At 42.3% G+C, this 17035-nt stretch overlaps 1 protein-coding gene across 3 annotated transcripts in view; it reads right to left on the bottom strand.

Annotated features, from left to right (window-relative positions):
- The window catches only part of CYFIP1 (cytoplasmic FMR1 interacting protein 1), a 78810-nt gene that overhangs the window by 4115 nt on the left and 57660 nt on the right, over positions 1-17035 (bottom strand). For all 3 annotated transcript variants that reach the window (XM_005486398.4, XM_005486399.4, XM_026793005.2), the window contains 7 exons: positions 16503-16646; positions 14879-14969; positions 6144-6274; positions 3781-3853; positions 2602-2696; positions 1272-1510; positions 252-399 (listed from right to left, as the gene is read on the bottom strand). In XM_005486398.4, coding sequence (XP_005486455.2) covers positions 252-399; positions 1272-1510; positions 2602-2696; positions 3781-3853; positions 6144-6274; positions 14879-14969; positions 16503-16646 — 921 coding nt within the window. The remainder of the gene's footprint in view (positions 1-251; positions 400-1271; positions 1511-2601; positions 2697-3780; positions 3854-6143; positions 6275-14878; positions 14970-16502; positions 16647-17035) is intronic.

Genomic DNA, 17035 nt, shown 5'->3' with positions numbered 1-17035 from the left:
CCTTGTCATTTTGAGAATGAGCATCTATAGGATGGAAGGCATTAAGAAAATCGCATATATTTGACATCAGAATTCTGCTTGACCAGACTTCCAACTCCAGCCTTAATATTTTGTTTCTGAAAATCCTGGTGCCCCCATTTTCAGCAATTCATTCTAAAGAAAGGGTTGCCATATCTACGCTGCATCTGAGTACAAACAGCTCTGAGTTGTTGTCTTCATTACTAAAAAAAATACTGATGTTTTCAACTCACCACATTCTTGATAACCTCATCTTTGCCATCGTGCTTTTGGACTTTCAACAGGTGGTAGCAGAAATCCAACACGTCAAAGCGCCGCTGCTGTCCCAAAAGCACGATGATCATACATCCAGCCCAGTGCAAGCCATCCCCAAAGCACTGCCTGCAACAGCAAACACCACAGAGCACGTTTCAACTACATCTTCAAAACACAGAGCAAACACTCAGTAATCAGCCACTTCACTAAATAATAAATATGTTAGACATTCATCTAGAAAGCAGAAGCTCTGGTATATTAATTAGCATTGGAGATTACCACAAGCAATTCAAATAGATGCTTATTAAAAAACAGAACTCCCCCTCCTCCTTGAATTTCACATAACAGAGTTACTCCAAAAACATTTACTCCCCATTAGACTCCTGTGGCATTACATTTCATTTTCAGTGGAAACAATGCTTGCAAAGAAAACCAAGTGGGAATTCAACACCACTCTGCTCCTTTAGGCTGCAGGCATGAAAGAAAGTAAATGTCCTATGCCATTTTCTAATTGCCCAGTAAAGAGCATGTTATATCTCAAGAATTTTTCAAAATAAGTGTATTCTCAGAAACAACAAAACCAAGAACAACAGTTCCTGGATAATTCATGTTAATCATGTTAAATTCCAAGTGCTCATTCCTGCTTTTAAATTCAGAGAAGAAATACTTGTTAAAGTTAGATGCACAAATGTTCTGCTATTTTATTTAAGCTGGGTGTCTATTTGGGCACTACCCCTATTGAAAGACACGTGCTAGGGCCCATTTGTCACAGGATCATTCACTATACACTGGCAATACTTAAAATAGAGGGCTATTTTCACTACAGCTAACAACAGTATCTGTGTTGGTGGCTGATGAGCCCCTCGTGGCGATGGCAGCACTTCTCCCTGGTTGTGCCCTCGGCCCCAGCAGGCAGGCAGGCACACAAACAGCCCCGCTCCAGCCCCGCCGGCACTACAGCACAAGCCGAGCACTGTTGCCCAGCTGGCAGCACGTACTCCACAGTGAACTCGTGCGTTCCCACGGGGATGCAGTAAACGAACTGCATTGCGCTCCAGAGGCGGTGGAACTCCACACACTCATCCACGTGCATCACCCCATTGCTGGGCAGGGGCCCACGCCAGATGGGATCATCCAGGAAGGAGCGGATCCGCGTCAGGATCACCTCGAACATGGACAGGCCGCAGCACAGGCGTTCTTTAGTCAGCAAGTCCCCCTCCCTTGCGATTGCTATTTGCTGAAGGGCAGAGAAACAAAGAGTAAAATACTGGTAAAAGCCACTTCACCACAAAATTTTAATTTAAAAAATAAATACAATACATTTTTCAGTTTCACGCGGTTTATTCTAGGAGAAATGTCTTCTGACTTAAAGTGAGGTCAGACACTGCTAACCTGAGGATCAGATCAGTGGAAAAACATTCAGAGAAATTTGCAAAATCCTTTTTAAGCAGACAGACTTAACCTAAGTAACACTAACTGCAGTAATGCCAGTCCTGGATTTCTCTCAGGGAAGTGTAAAGAATTCTTGGTCTAAACGGAGGCAGAAAGCAAAACCAAAGAGTTCAGTGCTCTGCTGTAGCTCCTGCGTGTGCTGTCCTGCACACCTCCCTCAGCTGCTGCTGTCAGAGATGAGAAAGTTCCAAAGAGGAGCACCAACAGGCTCAGACAAAATCCAAAAGAGGAATGCTGCTTGTGCTTGTCCCAGCTTGTGCCATCACACAAGCTCTCTCCTAGTGCAGCAGCACCTACGATGACAAAAGCGGTCTGAGCTCTGCTTCAGGGCATCCTGCTCTTTCTTTCTACTATTCACATTTCAACCACTAGAAAACTGCTAAGATTAGCAGGGTATTAATGCACCTCACCCCTGAGAAAGGGGAACTGCAACGGCAGTTCAAGAACGTTCTCTTTGGTCATTGTTTCCAGGAGACCTCAACTCAAATGACAGCTCATTTTCCTAGAGTTTCTAAGTGGCTGAAAGAGTGACAAAATGTTTTAAAAACATACATACATGTGCACAAAAAAACCCTGATTGCTTTGGTGGAATTTGGAGGAGGAGCTCCCAGACTGGACCTTACACTAGGAGGATATCCCATGGTAAACATAAATACCAATTAACATTTTGCCCCAAATGAGTCACTTCTGCCCCAGTCTCAAATGTTTTAAACTTCTAAGCTTTAACAGCATCTTCCAAATTTATGGATTTAACTAAAAACCATTTCTGTGAACAAGCTGGATGTGCAGGTTGAAGTTCTGACAGAGCTACCAGGACAGGCTTTCTGATGCTCAGAAATTTCTTGAATTGCCTCTGACACAAATGAGAAAGATTACCTGGGGTGTGCCAAGTCTTTCAATGAGAGGAACCAAATGTAGTGAAGCATATTTTGATTCCAGTCTCTTCATTTTCGCATCAAGTCTTTCACCCTCTGAAAGAAAATTTTTCAAAAAGTGAGCAATCATAAATTGCAATTAACCAAGAGAATTCTTAATTTAACACAATCTTTATCCAGGGAGAAAGAAAACATTCTTTTTAGGTAATTTAAGTATTAAATAGCTGGTTAATCTTCAATGCACTTTTAGAGAAATACACACATATTTTAAAATGCTACATTACATGTGCAAACAGAAAGAAGGATTTGTAGTAGAGTGCATCTAATTAACTAAATTCAAGGAAGAATACAAGGCTCTGTTATGCTGCTGTTGCCAAGATACTTGATCCCCACTTGTACTGAGACAACTAAGTTGTCTTTATGCATAAAATGTTTGTCTCTAGTAGGTGAGGTAAAATGAGGATGCAATCTTGTGTATAGCAAGGCTAAAAATCAGTTGGCACTTCCTCAACACTGGCAAGTAGGAAATGTTCTCTGGCAAATAGGAAAATACTGTTCACAAGGGTCTGGTTAGTTTTATGTAGAGATGCAAGTAGCTACTGTGAGCTTGGAAATATTCTCAGAGTTTTGTAGCTGATGGGATTTCTCCAAGTAGAATAAATCATCTGCTCCAGCAATGAGAAATTGAAAAGAAAGGAGACAGACAAGAAACACAGAAAGAAGAGAGGGCAAAGAGGAGGGGAGGACAGCTCACTTTCTGATGATGAAAGATGGGGAAAGCAGACACCATAGGAAGCAATCCTGCAAATATTCACTACTGCATACTCAGTTTAGTGAAAAGGAAGTGAAAAATCTACAGGAACCACCTTTATTTACTTGCTGACAGACTCCCTACACCCCATTTAACTGACAATTCTACAAGCTAAACAGCAGCTTCAAAAAAGTCTCACTATATCCACAAAGCAGGATAATACTGCCCTGGGCATCCATCCTTGCCATTTGCACAGAGCATTGCCAGGAAACATTTGTTTTTTCAGCCAGGCAAACAGGCCTGGATCTGCTACCTGTGTCCTGTAATTACCAGCGCTGTGGTAAAGGGCGGCTGGAGGTGGTTACTGAAGGCACAGCAGCAGGAAGGGGAAAGCGTTACCCAAGGAAGGAGTTTTCACTTGGCCCATACCTTTGACGTGAACCCTGGGCAGGATGTTCTGAAATGGCGCTGCGTGCAACAGGTCACACACTTCCTCCAGAGACTGGAACAGAAGGAAAACGAGAGGCATTTAGGACAGAAGCATCAATCCCCAAAGCACAGCAGACCCCCACAGCGGGATTCCAAAGGCAGAAAGGGACTCCAAGCGCAGGCCGATGGCGCGGCAGCAACAGCAGAGGGCAGCCGGCCTCTGTCACGGCGGCAGGAGCCGCTCCGAGCCCGGCCTCCCCTCACGGATCACTCCCAGAGACCACCGCATTTCACCAGCCTACTCTGCACCCCCAGAGAAACCCCGGCAACTCCCCTCCCACCCTCCGCTGGCAGTTCATAAAGGACAGGGTATTTATTAAATAAACTAATGGAGGATGAGTAATTTCGGTGGGAAAGCGGCAGACAGCTCCCGCGCAGACAAAAGGGGGAAGAGGATGACTCACTCACTGCCTGGTTATTTTTACCAGAGCCACAACCCATTATCCTAATGGGAGCTTATCGTGGTGGGAGCGTCTCCCTGCCAGGCAGGCTGAGACTGTGACAACAGCAGAGAATCATGTCTTAGGAAGTATTTTACATCTTTAGGGACAGGGGAAAGGAAGACATCTGTCTCCTGCTTCTTTGCTCCTTTGTACACACAGGGAAAATGCAGATGACCAAAAGCAGATGCATGACTTTGCTACTGCTACGACTCTCATGTTTGAAGCAGAGACCATACTAATTTGTAATCCCTCAACATTAATATTAGAAAAGTTGGTCATCATCCATACTCTTAGCAAGGCTAGGGTGCTGGGGGCTCATGTGCCTTTTCCAGTTCCTTTTCTAATTCTTTGATGTCAGCCAGGGAAATGCATGAGACTCATCCACTACCACAGATATACTCAGACTTACACTTTGCACTGCGCTAAAATCTAGATTAGTTATGAGGGATGACCACAATGGAAAAATATTGAAATACATGACAGGACATGGGGGCCTGACTGAGGACAAAAACAAGAGGAGAGGCAGCGAGCACAGGTGCGTGACTGGAAAGTGTAACCTCAGTGGTGTCCCAAAGAAGGTACCTCCATGCTGGTGTCACTCTGGTACGCCCTCGATCCTCCCAGGAGGGAGTGATGGCCCTGCCTGGCCTTTCACCAGGCACCCACAGCCTGAATCCAAAGGAATCCAGCTTCTCATTCTGTTTCAGCTGTGCCATTATTGACTACAGCTTTCTGTGTGTCCCCCAGGCCCTACAATCACTCTCCACCTTGAGGGAGGGATCCTCTAACACCATGAGCAGGAACCCTGAGGAACAGCCTGTCTTCGTTACCTTATCTAACACCGACAGCTTTAATACACCCTAGAGAAGCCTTCCGTGAGGGTCTATTTTTGTCCAACAGCAGGCCCCCAGCCAGCTTGCTGAGGAAATGACGTGGCTGGTTTGCAGTCAGCAAAGATCTCTGCATGCTGCCCAACCTCAGCAGCACTGAGAGATGGCACAGCCTGGGCAGGGTGCCTGCATGCACAGCAGGAAGAGATCCCCCCACCCAACATTCACCAACACCATGCAGGTAAAGAAAGGGAAGCCAGCACACCTGTCGCTGTTCTGATCCTTACCAATGCCCACCTTTCCTCTGTAAGCACCCAAAAGCATTGAAAACAAACAAATTACAGGTCTGGGCATCTTGTTTGAACAGCAAATACTAATAACATGGGAGAAGGGTGGGAAAAGAAAACTGGAGGTAGGGATAAAGATCAAGTGTAGCACTGTACCATCAGCTGTGGGCAGGTTTACACACTGTAAGGTAAACTCTAGATATACCAGAAGCAGCTGAAAGGCTGACACATTTCACAGCTTTGTTCAGGCTAGGACAGACGGGAGGATTTCTGCACCACTGTCAGCCATCCAAGTAGCAAGGAGGACGTCCAAGGATGTCCATGTTAACCCTGGGATGTTTCAGACCTCAACAGGAATGACATGCAGGAAAGGAATACAGCAGTAGTACCAGATGCACAGCTTGCTGACATAAAGGGTGGCCACACTGTGGCTGGCTGCAGAAGTGCCAGGGGATTACAATTTAATTATAATTTATGGTGAAGATTGCAATGTCAGATCCTCAGGTACCTTGCAAGAGACAGTGTCTCTCACCCAGCAAAGTCAGGCATCACTGTATCTAACAGACATGAAAGCCCCTGCAAGACTGTGAGAGAGGAGGGCAGGGAACTGTTCCTACCCATCTGCCCATCAGTAACAGCAAACTCACAGATTTCAGCCTTGTTATTGATGACGTTAGTAACAAAAATATGAGAGTACATTTTGAGAGACAGATGGATTTTAAACTAGCACAGCAGGCACCTACCAGACTCTGTTCAATGAGGAGGCAAAACAGGACAGCATTTCCCACTTCCCGTAAATTCTGGAAGCAGACAGTCTTCAGTTCTGCATATTCAACAATGTCCTTCAACTGATGGTGAAAAAACTCCAAGATACCTGAAATCAGAAGAGAAGTGAAAACTAAGTCTCAGAAGCCAGCACGAATCTAGTGATGACCACACAGGCACACTGTTGCCTCAGGAAAGCAGACAAAATATACTGGCCATGTGAACAAGAGTCATAGAGATCAGGATTAATTTCAATTTCTGCTTCAAAAGCCTTTTTCTAACCAATTTGTCTATTCAAAGGTTGCACAAATGTGCCTTCATACACTGTTTGAGAATACAAATAGCCAAGGGAGTGGGTTTGGATTTCCCTCTCCACGTACCAGCACATGAGATTTTATCTCCAGACATGCAGCCTAGAGCAAACTGAGAGGAGCAGCATTTAAATGCATTAAAACTCAGAGATTATGAAGTGTTAAGCCAGTGCACTGACCTTTTTAACTGGATAAATCATGCAAAATGGAGTGCCTAACTTTTCACTCCTGGAAAAGGCAGCCAGTAAAAGAGGTAAGAAAAAAAGTCCCCAGGAGCTGGAAGAGAGACAAGAGCTCTCATCTGCTTTAAGCCCTGTTCAAGCCACCGTTCCCCAACCTGCTGCACCACTGACACACTCAATTCACAGCTGCTATTCTCAAGGATGACAGAGCCAGCAAGGAGCAGAGAGCTCAGATACAGGGAAGAAGGGTAGTGTCAGGATATAACTCTGACAGTGCCACAGGGCCAGAGGTGATCTGTGACCTCTCAAAGCAAACACAGAGATCACAAGTCAAGCTCTGCAGGCAAGGGTACATCAGATCCTGCTGACAAGCACAACCAGGACACAGTTTCTGTCAAAGTTTTGCAAAGCCGTTAAAAAACCAGCTAAAATTATGATTTTCAAACCCACATAGTTTACATAAACATGCATCTTTTCCATCAAACTTCTCCTGAACAATGGTGATGTGTAACATGCTGGTGGACTTCCAGTCCTTGCCCTCCAGCCCCAGAAAGGCTGCACAGTCCCTTGGTTAGAGAGAAGCCCAGGAATCCACAGGCTCAGCAGCTTCTGCAGAGACCCAGTCTGGTCATCTTTCAGAGATTCAAGCCATGTGCAGGATGGGAGAGGAAGAGCAGCATAAACTACAGTAGGCCAGACAGCTCTTCAGCTCTTTGCAAATTAATTCTTAGCAGCATTTCTCCATCTTTCTGCACAAGCCTGTCCCTTCTAAAAAGCCACCAAAACACTTGACTGAGAAGAAGATGCATCGTAAAAAGCTTTCAAATTGCATGCTGCACACAGCAATTCATTTCCATTACACTGAATCAAGCCAGATAAATCCCCACCCAACTGCATCAAAAGCAATTGAGAGAAGACAAGGAAAGAGAACACAGCTGCCCTTCAGCACCTTCCCATGAGTTCCTTTGACACAACTGATGAACACTTCTCATGCAGGAGATCATACTTGGCTCTCTACCCTGAGAGGCAATGGCTGAAGGGAGCACACAAACACGAAATCCAGCCTGCAGCGTATCACTCCCAAAGAAATTCCTCAAAATCAGAGGTGCAGAATGCATGAAATAGAAGCCTCTCTGAATCCCTCAGAGAGAGAAAGGAATGCAGGGATTGAATGGTACCTTTAGAGAAACTGAAATATATTAAGCCACAAAGACATGAAGTAAGAGCGTAAGTTTAAGTAAGTAGAAATATATCTTAAGTGCCTTAAGAAATTGTATTAGCTAGGAAAAAGCCCTAAAGCCTAGGTTAAAGTTCAGTAGTGCTATCTTTCACAAAATTAACTTAACTCTAGACATGGCAGAATACTGTTTGCATTTCTAGATAGAACAGTCAGAATTATATGCGTAGATTTTGTGTAAGAACTGACACTACTTTCACATTAGAATCAAGCTCAGATAGGTGCAGGAAGAATATTTTAGAATCGTGTTTTTAGTTAATTGGATGATTTATGAATGAAATCCCCCTGTACTGAGGTGAAAAAAAAGAAATAAAAAAAGGTGTGGGAGCTGCTGCTGCTTCTTCTCGGGACATTGGGACTCTATTCCAGAAAGCTTTTAGCACAGACTTTAATACTCTGAACTCTTCACCTTTGAGACTGATGTATTCCAGCAATAAACAACTTTACAGCAACCAACAACTGCTCCTGTCTCTTTGAAGACCCAAGACCCACTGACACAGAGGAACTTGAAAACATACAGTGAAGAAAAGAATTACGTAGGTAACCCACACACTTCTACAGAAAGCCTAATATCATTAAAATTAGTAACACAAAACATGTGAAAGTGCATGATGAGGGGAGGCACAGCTGGCTCTGTTACTTCTCAAAGAACTGTTTGTCAATAGAAAACTGACATTAAATGAATATTCCCACATGTATTCACTGAAGGTGAATTTCAGACCTAACATTAGTACTTTGGTAACTTCAGAGAAAAACAGAACTGAAAAACTGATGGAGAAAGGTCAGATGTAGCGAGTGCTTGCTGAGCTTAATTTATTCCAAGGTAACACATTTACAACTAGCTAAAAAGCAAACAATGCCAGCACATCACCAATTCCCACCTCCCCACAATGCAGGGGCTGTGGAATGGAAAAGCTGTGGGAAAGGCTGTCAGTGCTCACTGAACACTGCAGGATACCAGCCAGTCACAATCCCCAGGTGTGTGAGGGGCACTGAACACTTGATGTTTGTCATTTAAACACACCTGCCCACCATGGCAGAGCTGAATACCAGGACTCCCATTTTAAAATTCAGACTGAAAAGGTTGAAAATTGTTCCCCCAAAATTTTTTGATGCTAAGAAGAAAATGCAAAGTTAGGGAACTGAAATCAGCTTTATCACAAACCTTCAGTGTGTTTTAGTTGCACACCATAGTCTTTCTTTAGTTTTTGTTGATGAAAGGATTTCCACATCGTGAATGAAAGGTTTTCTAAGAATGAACTGCAAGAAATCAAATACTTTCCTCATTCCAAGACTTTCTGCAAACAAAAGTCTGATGTGTTATCCTGGACTGATGTCTGTGCCATAGAGGAAATCGAACTAGAACATCTACCACTGTTTCTAGTCTTATGATCTGTGCCACAAACAGAGATTGATGGTGAACCAACAGAAGGCCTGGAAAACTCCCTGAAACACCATGAGGAACTGTGGACTTCTCCACAGGGTCATCATGGAGAGAAAGCACTATCTGAGCAAACAGGACATTGGTGACATGTGTGGCCTTGGACATGCTCTTCCCTTTAGCTTGCGTGGTGCATGGGGAGCAGCATGGTGAGAAACAGAAGCCGAGCAGAACAGTGAGGAATATTCTGCTGCTGCAACATGGAAACAACCATTGGTCATGACCCGGATATTTTTTCTCAATATGAGCAGTGAAATCCTGCAAATAACCCATGTCACCTGAAGCAAATATAAAGGAGCAGGATGGGACAGAGAGAAACAGGAGCAGCACAGAGAACTGTGATCAGAAACAAGAGACTCATACTGAAAGTATGACTGAAACTAGAATGAGACATTAAGTCCACCCAAAAGCAGCAGGACAGTAAAAGTCTAAGAGGCTTGAGGTTCATACCATAAAAATTTCCTACTGTCTTTTACAGTCACTCCAGATGACAGAGCTTGTGGAGGCTCTGGAGGGGCTTCTCCTAAGATACACCCCACTGGTTCCTTCCCCTGCTCCTATGCCCGAACAAAGGTGTTCCTGAGCCACTCCCTCCCTTTTCCCTGACTGGGCCTCACCTTCATACTGCCTGGAGACTAAGGCCAGCTGGGAGACCCCTGGGGGAGAGAGGGGGACCCTGGGGGGGAGTGGGTGTCAGAGAGTGGAACATCTCTGTACGGCTGAATTAAACATCTATGGATATTATGCAAAAGCCTTTTTTGCTTCTTTACCCTGGACTTTACTAGCAGCAATTCAAGCTGCAACAAGAGCTCCTCTCAAAGTCCTTAACAAAGTTGCTTATTTCTTCACTCAAAGCCCCAGTCTCTATCTACAGATACACAAATATGCACACCCACATGCATTCATGAACAAATTGTTGTATTATTTTGAAAATCTGACAGCCAGTACTTAGCATGCAGGTGTTCCAAATGCTGCCATCATTAGTGTACTTCTTCCCTTTAGATCAAGAGTTTGATTTACCAGCAAAACAGAAGAACGTTTACAGCGCTACACAGGCTATTTCTAATGAAAGACCAATCTGCTCCCCAGTGGAGTCCTGTGGCAGAAATACATCATCGTGTTTTCATTAATGTTTGAGCAATGCCATTCCAAATTACACCTCTGTGCACATTACACAGAAGTGTATTTTTATGGAAGACTATCCATGCCTACTAAAGCCCTGGAAAAAGAACAAGTGTCTCAGAAAAATTAATTTCACTTAATTGCCAGCAACCTTCCTTCTTCCTCTAATTCTGTTTGTGGGTGGAATTCATAAGTTACTGAATTAGTTATATATACACACAGAACTTCGCAAGGTAAATGAATCAAGGTATTTTGCTCCTCCTCTCCAAGAAAGCAGTTTTAATTAAATCCCTCTATTCCTGCAGATGGGAGACATTAGGTGTCATAATAATTGATTACATAATCCCAGTTTCTGATTTACACAGATTTCAACAGAAGAGAAGACTGTTGATATAGAATAGACCCAGTAAAGTACAGAAGATTAGTAAAGGATTAGGCTCCCTCTCTGCTTCCAAAATCCTATCTCAACAGCACTCAAAGAGCAGATGCCAAGTTTCAGCTGTGCAGTCTGTACACTGATTAATTTAGGAAGTCAGAGCAAATCAACATATGCAATTCAAAGCTGGTTGGATTCCTTCACTTTGGTCACCTTTCATTTCTCAATTCACACCTGCAGACGGAAATCAAACATGTTCCAGAGCTTACAACAATTCTGGTACCTAAAAGATTAGGACAAAAATGAGCTATTAATTCTAGAACTGAATTTCTGACTACAAACAAACTGGACCTTGATTATAATTCTTGGTCTAGTTGTGTTTTGGGTTATTTTCTGCAAAGAACTGACTTGGCTATTATCAAATAAAATCTACTAATCTGCAATAGCAAAGCTGCTCCCAAGAAACTGGGTGCTATTAAACATAAAAAACCTTTAGTTTCTGTTCACTTTTATAGAGACCTTCAAATGCTGCATCCAAATAGTTCTTTGACTTAAAAGAGACATCGTTAACTCTGCATATCAACAGAGCTGCCATTAATTCCCTTCAATGGAAATGTTAATCAGGTTTAATCATATACATCTATGCAGGAATTATGACCATGGAGCCTGTGCACTGTGTTTATTTTGCTAGAAAGAATTCTTCCATTTTTCTGCATATCCAATGAATTCTTAATGTCCTCTTAAAATCATCAAGGTGATCTGGGTTTCCCCTAAATTCTTTCAAACAGTCTGTGATGCCTTCTCAAATCCTTCTCCACTGGACAGGTTTCAGGAAGACCTATGAACACATTTCCTTCATGTAATGTGGACTTCATTGTGCCCTCACCTGAATAATTCTCCTGTTTATCTGAGTTTGATCAAAAACCTGGGACTACAGGTAGAATTACAAATCCTTCTGCTGTGCCCCAAGTGATGCCTCCCTTGCAGCCTCCAGCCACTGCTACCCTTCCCCATGCTTCCCAGCCCAGGCTTGCTCCAGTACCCATTAGACTATGTCCCAGAAAAAGAAGGGGTGGAAGACTCTTTTTTGCCAGACTGCTGTGCAGAAACAGCTCCCAAAGTGTTGCCAGCAGCACAATCAGCCCAGGGAGGGATGGGAACACAGCAGCCCATGGCACAGGGCTTTGGAGGGATTCCCAAACTGCCATGCCAACTTGTGGAACTTCAAGAGGTCATGGCTTGGGATAACAAGTGCTTTGTCCTGCACCAGCTTTGAGTGTTCTGTTTCTTTGGTTTGATTTTGTTATGTTGGTATTTTTTTAAAGAAGAAACATGGAAATATCACACTTAGGAAAAAAGACACAATTTGACTCCTTTCTCATGAAGTTTGTATCTTGCTAAGGTCATTCGTCTTTTAAAAAGTTTATTTTGGAGGAGTGGTATACCAGGGACAAAAGCCTCATCTCACAGCAGAGCTCACAAACTACTTTTCTTCATGGCATTCAGTGACACTTCACAGTGCCATGATACTCATTCATTAAAAGCACAAAATGACAGGTTCAAATACTCAAAAAACAGCAGAAGAAAATGTTACCTCCAAGATGAAATTTCAAGCTTAAACACTTACAAGGCAAATATTCCTTTAAGAGCTTTAGCAACTTTAAAAGGTCCCTTTAAAAATCCTTATGCTTAATGTATTTTTAGACAAATATTTTTATGACTACAAGATGAACAAGTTCCCCACTGCTTTAGACTGTTCCTATGGAAACAAACCCATTGGCAAAGAGGAGTCCTGAACAACTCTGATGCCACTGTCTGTACCCTGCTCCTTTTAGCAGCAATAAATCACCATTTAGAATTCCACAAATCTAGAAGGCTGATTATGAAGGAGCCAAGGAATTGCAATCAGCAGAGTCCAAACAAAACTCTCCAATTGAAAAGTCTGAAGTGCATCAAAGAGCTAGAGGCTTACTTACCGAGTGTGATTAAATCACTTTGCACATGGAGAATGGACCCAGGAAATTAATTCTGAATTAATAAATGCATCAAGATAGATGAGAATCCACATACTTTATCTAAAGACTGTAATCACAGTTTTGGTCTGTATATGTAGGTTGTGCCAGTTATAAAGATGTTATAAAATGATTTGTTATGAAAGAACAGAAGCAGAACACAGACATACCCCACCTTACTACTACAACTAACAACTTCTGAGGAAGCTTTTGGAGGCAGAGGAGGGAATAGACAACAGTTGGTGTGTTGGCTTGCATCTTCTGTGACAAAACACATAAACAAGGTGTGGCAAAGACTGCTGAAGAGGAGAATTTAGCACAGAAATGAGAGGACAGTGACTCAAAGGAAGTACACTCTGAGCCTGCCCTTCTACAGCCTGGCAGCTCCTCTCCTGATGAAGGGTAAAATCTGCAGCACATCCTCATCACAGGGAACATTTTCCTTTCTCAGCCAGTCTGTTCCAAGGGCAGACAGCTCCATGATGGGGAGGTGTCAGAGAGCACAGGGCAGCTTTTCCCTGGTGTGAGGAAGCCATGGAGGATCTTTCACAAGCTCTTCTGTCTGGTGACTACAAAAGGGAAGGGAGAGATGGCATGACAGTGCTATAAAGGCTGTCTCTGCATTTCTTGGAAGAGTCTCTCCAGGGGGTCATTATGTGTCCTATGCTAGAAATAGTTCAGAACAGGAAAAGAACATGTGTTAAGATAAAAGCTGACAGTAAAGGAGCAGAGAATCAGGTGGGGTTTTGAGATCCAATCCAATTCTAAAACGAAGTATGATGTTCCATTGTAAAACCAAGAGTTACTTTGATCTCTTGGTACAGAAGGCATCTAAACAAACAGCATTTCTTTTGGAAGAGTAAATAAGTAGTTTGTTACCATTGCACCAGTAAAGTTCTGCCTTTCCTATAGGATGGATTGTCTTTCAACTTTAAGAGAAAGGTTTATCCTGAAATCCCTAGGCATCTCCTGCCAAATATTTAGCCCTTACAGGTGAGGATTTCTGGCAAGCTTCCTAATGTCACGTGTAGCATCACAGATCCTGGTGATGCATTATCTATATTTGAGAATACCTACTGCTTTTGTGGTCAGACCTTAATGAATGGCTAAAAGCCTCAGAGAGATTATTTTTATACTCCTAACTACCATGATTCATCCATCCCTGTGCTCCAGGGAGAAAAACAGGAAGGAAACACTCAATTTCGTTTAACATTGGTAATGAACGTCAAGCAAGCTGTGGGAAGCAGAAAAAACCCAACCTCATTCCAGTTGGAGTGGCATTTAATAAAAATAAGTGACTCTGGAAAAATAAACTCAGAGGTGGGTGGCACATGGAAGGACTAATTTGTGTTAATTAGAAGTTGTGAAGGAGGAATATTTTGAAGGAGAAAGCAGATTCAGAATTTCAGTGAACAATGTGATAAATACTAATTAGCCAATTATTTCTCCACAGTGGCAAGCAGCTTTCAATGCCATTTCTTGTTCTGCAACTGTCACACCTCCTGTTGAGAGGCTAACATGCACCCCACACAAGTCTCAGACATAATTATTCTGGCAGGACCAGTTTACCTCCCAGCAGTATCACTCCTTTTATCCTGCAGTTGGTGAGGGCAAAGGAAAAGGGAAAAGAGACTGTTCCAGAGAACTGGGTTACTAAATTAGACATTTAAACAGAAAAAATGTGAGAGGCTAACTTGCTGAGGCAAAAGCTCAACACACTTATGAGAAAGACAAGAAACAGAAACTATTGTGGACATCCCAGCTCAAGATCAATTATGTCATGAGGCAGCCTCTATACAGATTGTCATCCTTTTGCCCTACTTATAGAAGTCTTAAAACTTCATTAAGTACTTTCAGAAAGCATAGCATTCAATGATTCTTTTGAAGGGAAAAAAAAAATAAAGTAAAGCCAGGCTAAAATCTGATTATCAGGAGAAAAAGGAGGGAGGGAAAGACAGATACAAAAATTCAGAAGATAGTGGCTAGTATCATCTTAGTAAGGCTGCGAAGGTAACATCAAACACAAACTAACCTGGAGAGCCATACTCATGTCTTGGTAACCTACAGATCTTAGGCATCACTTCCATTAGGGTCTTGACATACTGAAGAATGGTCCCTTGTAACTAAGAGAAAACAGATGTATGCAAACATGTCAGTGCTGTTGAACTACAAAACTTTACAACAAACTGCATTCAAACTATACATGACCTGAAGCAGCTCTAAAAATCTTGCATTTAATTCTGCCAGTCAGCATATTTTAAAAGGCAACTTTTTCAAATTTAAAGAGTTCACATGGCATTAGCCCTCTTTGCTACAAGAGGAGTGGTACAACAGCCAAGGCCAGGAGGGTAAAAAAAGGAAAACATGTTTTTCCCTTATAGACTCTTTATGGTCTAACTAACTTTTAGGTTTTTGGTTAAAAAGCTGTATCTGAATGCTGTAAAAACCATTCAAAAAGCATCTGAATGTGTTCAAAAGCAACATGAAAAAAGCCCTAATGATTAGGAATGGTGGCAACAGCCCAAACTGGTTCTTCTGGACATACCAGCTGAGACAGTCCCAGCCTGCAGTCACAGCCTGTCTTCCAACCACTAGACACCTCTCCCTTATCTGTCCCCCTACATCTGAGCATCTGCATCAGGCATTGGCAGGACACCCTACCCAGGCCTTTTAACCTTCTTTATAAGTGACCAAGTGTTCAATGCCACCTTTAATGAATTGAGACAATTTACCACTAAGTTATAAAAACAAACCTCTCATAAAACACAGCAAACTAATAGTTGACACTCAAACCCTGAAAAATAGGAGTGTCTTCCTCTCTCCCTGAAGATTAAATTACAGCATCTTCTCAAGCAGGATTCAGCCTTTCTAGAACATCAGAAATGTACTTAGAACATTGTGGGAATTACTGTAAACAAACTGCCAAATGTGTCAAGTGCCTGAAGTACAATTATGAATACCACATCTTTCCCTGGTACAGTTGGATTATTTTGGCAGCAGGCTCCTACAAACAACAGGGAGGAAAATATAATTTCTTTGGCTTAAATTAACTGCAAGGCACTGTGGCTGTATATGTAGGTTCTAATAGTATAGCAAACAGCCAGCACCTCAGCCTCCTCCCAGTTAGAAAGACACCCAGGATACCAGGCTGTGTGGATAATGTCTTCAAAGCTGGCCTGAGCAGCACTGCTAATCAAGCACAGAGGTTAAACTCCTGTTGTTAAAGAGTCATCAATCAGTGATGTCATTAATGAGAGCCCTGAAGTTAGGTGCCAGGCAGAAAGCACACTAGAGCTGTTCTCAAAAAATATCAAGGAAGTGAATGTACAGTATGGTCTTTAAGTTGTAATCAACTCATTTAAAATACTCATACTTTTCCAGAGCCTACCTAGGCCCTAACAGCTCAGGTCACCACAAATTGCATGAACCTCCATTGAAGAATCCAAAGTTTTCAAAACACTCCTGAGGGCACCAAGGCACTTATTTCTATTGCTCACACAAGACATTGAGCACTGTCAAGCACAGCTTATATCAAATTTCCATGGAAGTTATTTTAATTATTTTTTTCCAGGATCTCAACTTCACTTTGTTTTTCCTGAGACATTTCCTCTAAGAAACCATTTGAACTAGCAGAAAAATAAGGTCAATTAGCATACCAGGCTCTTGACAACTTTCAGCAACTCCTCCATCACCACAGCAATGCCCTGATATCCAAGAAGTCTACAGATGACTTTAAAGTGGGGGGGACCAACAAAATTCCTGTAGTTGCTGTAAATGCTGGAATATGCCAAATTCAATGCCTAAAACAAGAAAACAGATATGATTAATGAAAATTTCTGCCTCTATCTCAATAATAATGTAATTTAAATGTCATTTCAAAGCACATTAAAACTGAAATAAAACATTTGTATCTCACTGTCTCTGAAAGAGGTTTAAATAGGCAATTTCTCTTTGCCAGTTTCTCTTAAGGCAGGAACTTAAATCTATCAGCAAGACAAATTAGTGAGCACTTTTTTTTCAAGCAGACATCTTCTATTTACCATTTATAAAGCCACAAACACTTTCTTTTTTACTTTTCTATTTACACAAGCATAAAGGGGTAAAAGTAGTCAATGCCATGTCCAGATCCCTGAATTTAAAGCACAGCTTCTATTCCTCTATTTTCTATTTTATGTGCAAAATATCTTGA

The sequence above is a fragment of the Zonotrichia albicollis genome, chromosome 2 (genome assembly GCF_047830755.1).
Source record: "Zonotrichia albicollis isolate bZonAlb1 chromosome 2, bZonAlb1.hap1, whole genome shotgun sequence".
Classification (NCBI taxonomy): Eukaryota; Metazoa; Chordata; class Aves; order Passeriformes; family Passerellidae; genus Zonotrichia; species Zonotrichia albicollis.
This window is presented reverse-complemented; position numbering and strand designations above follow the sequence as displayed.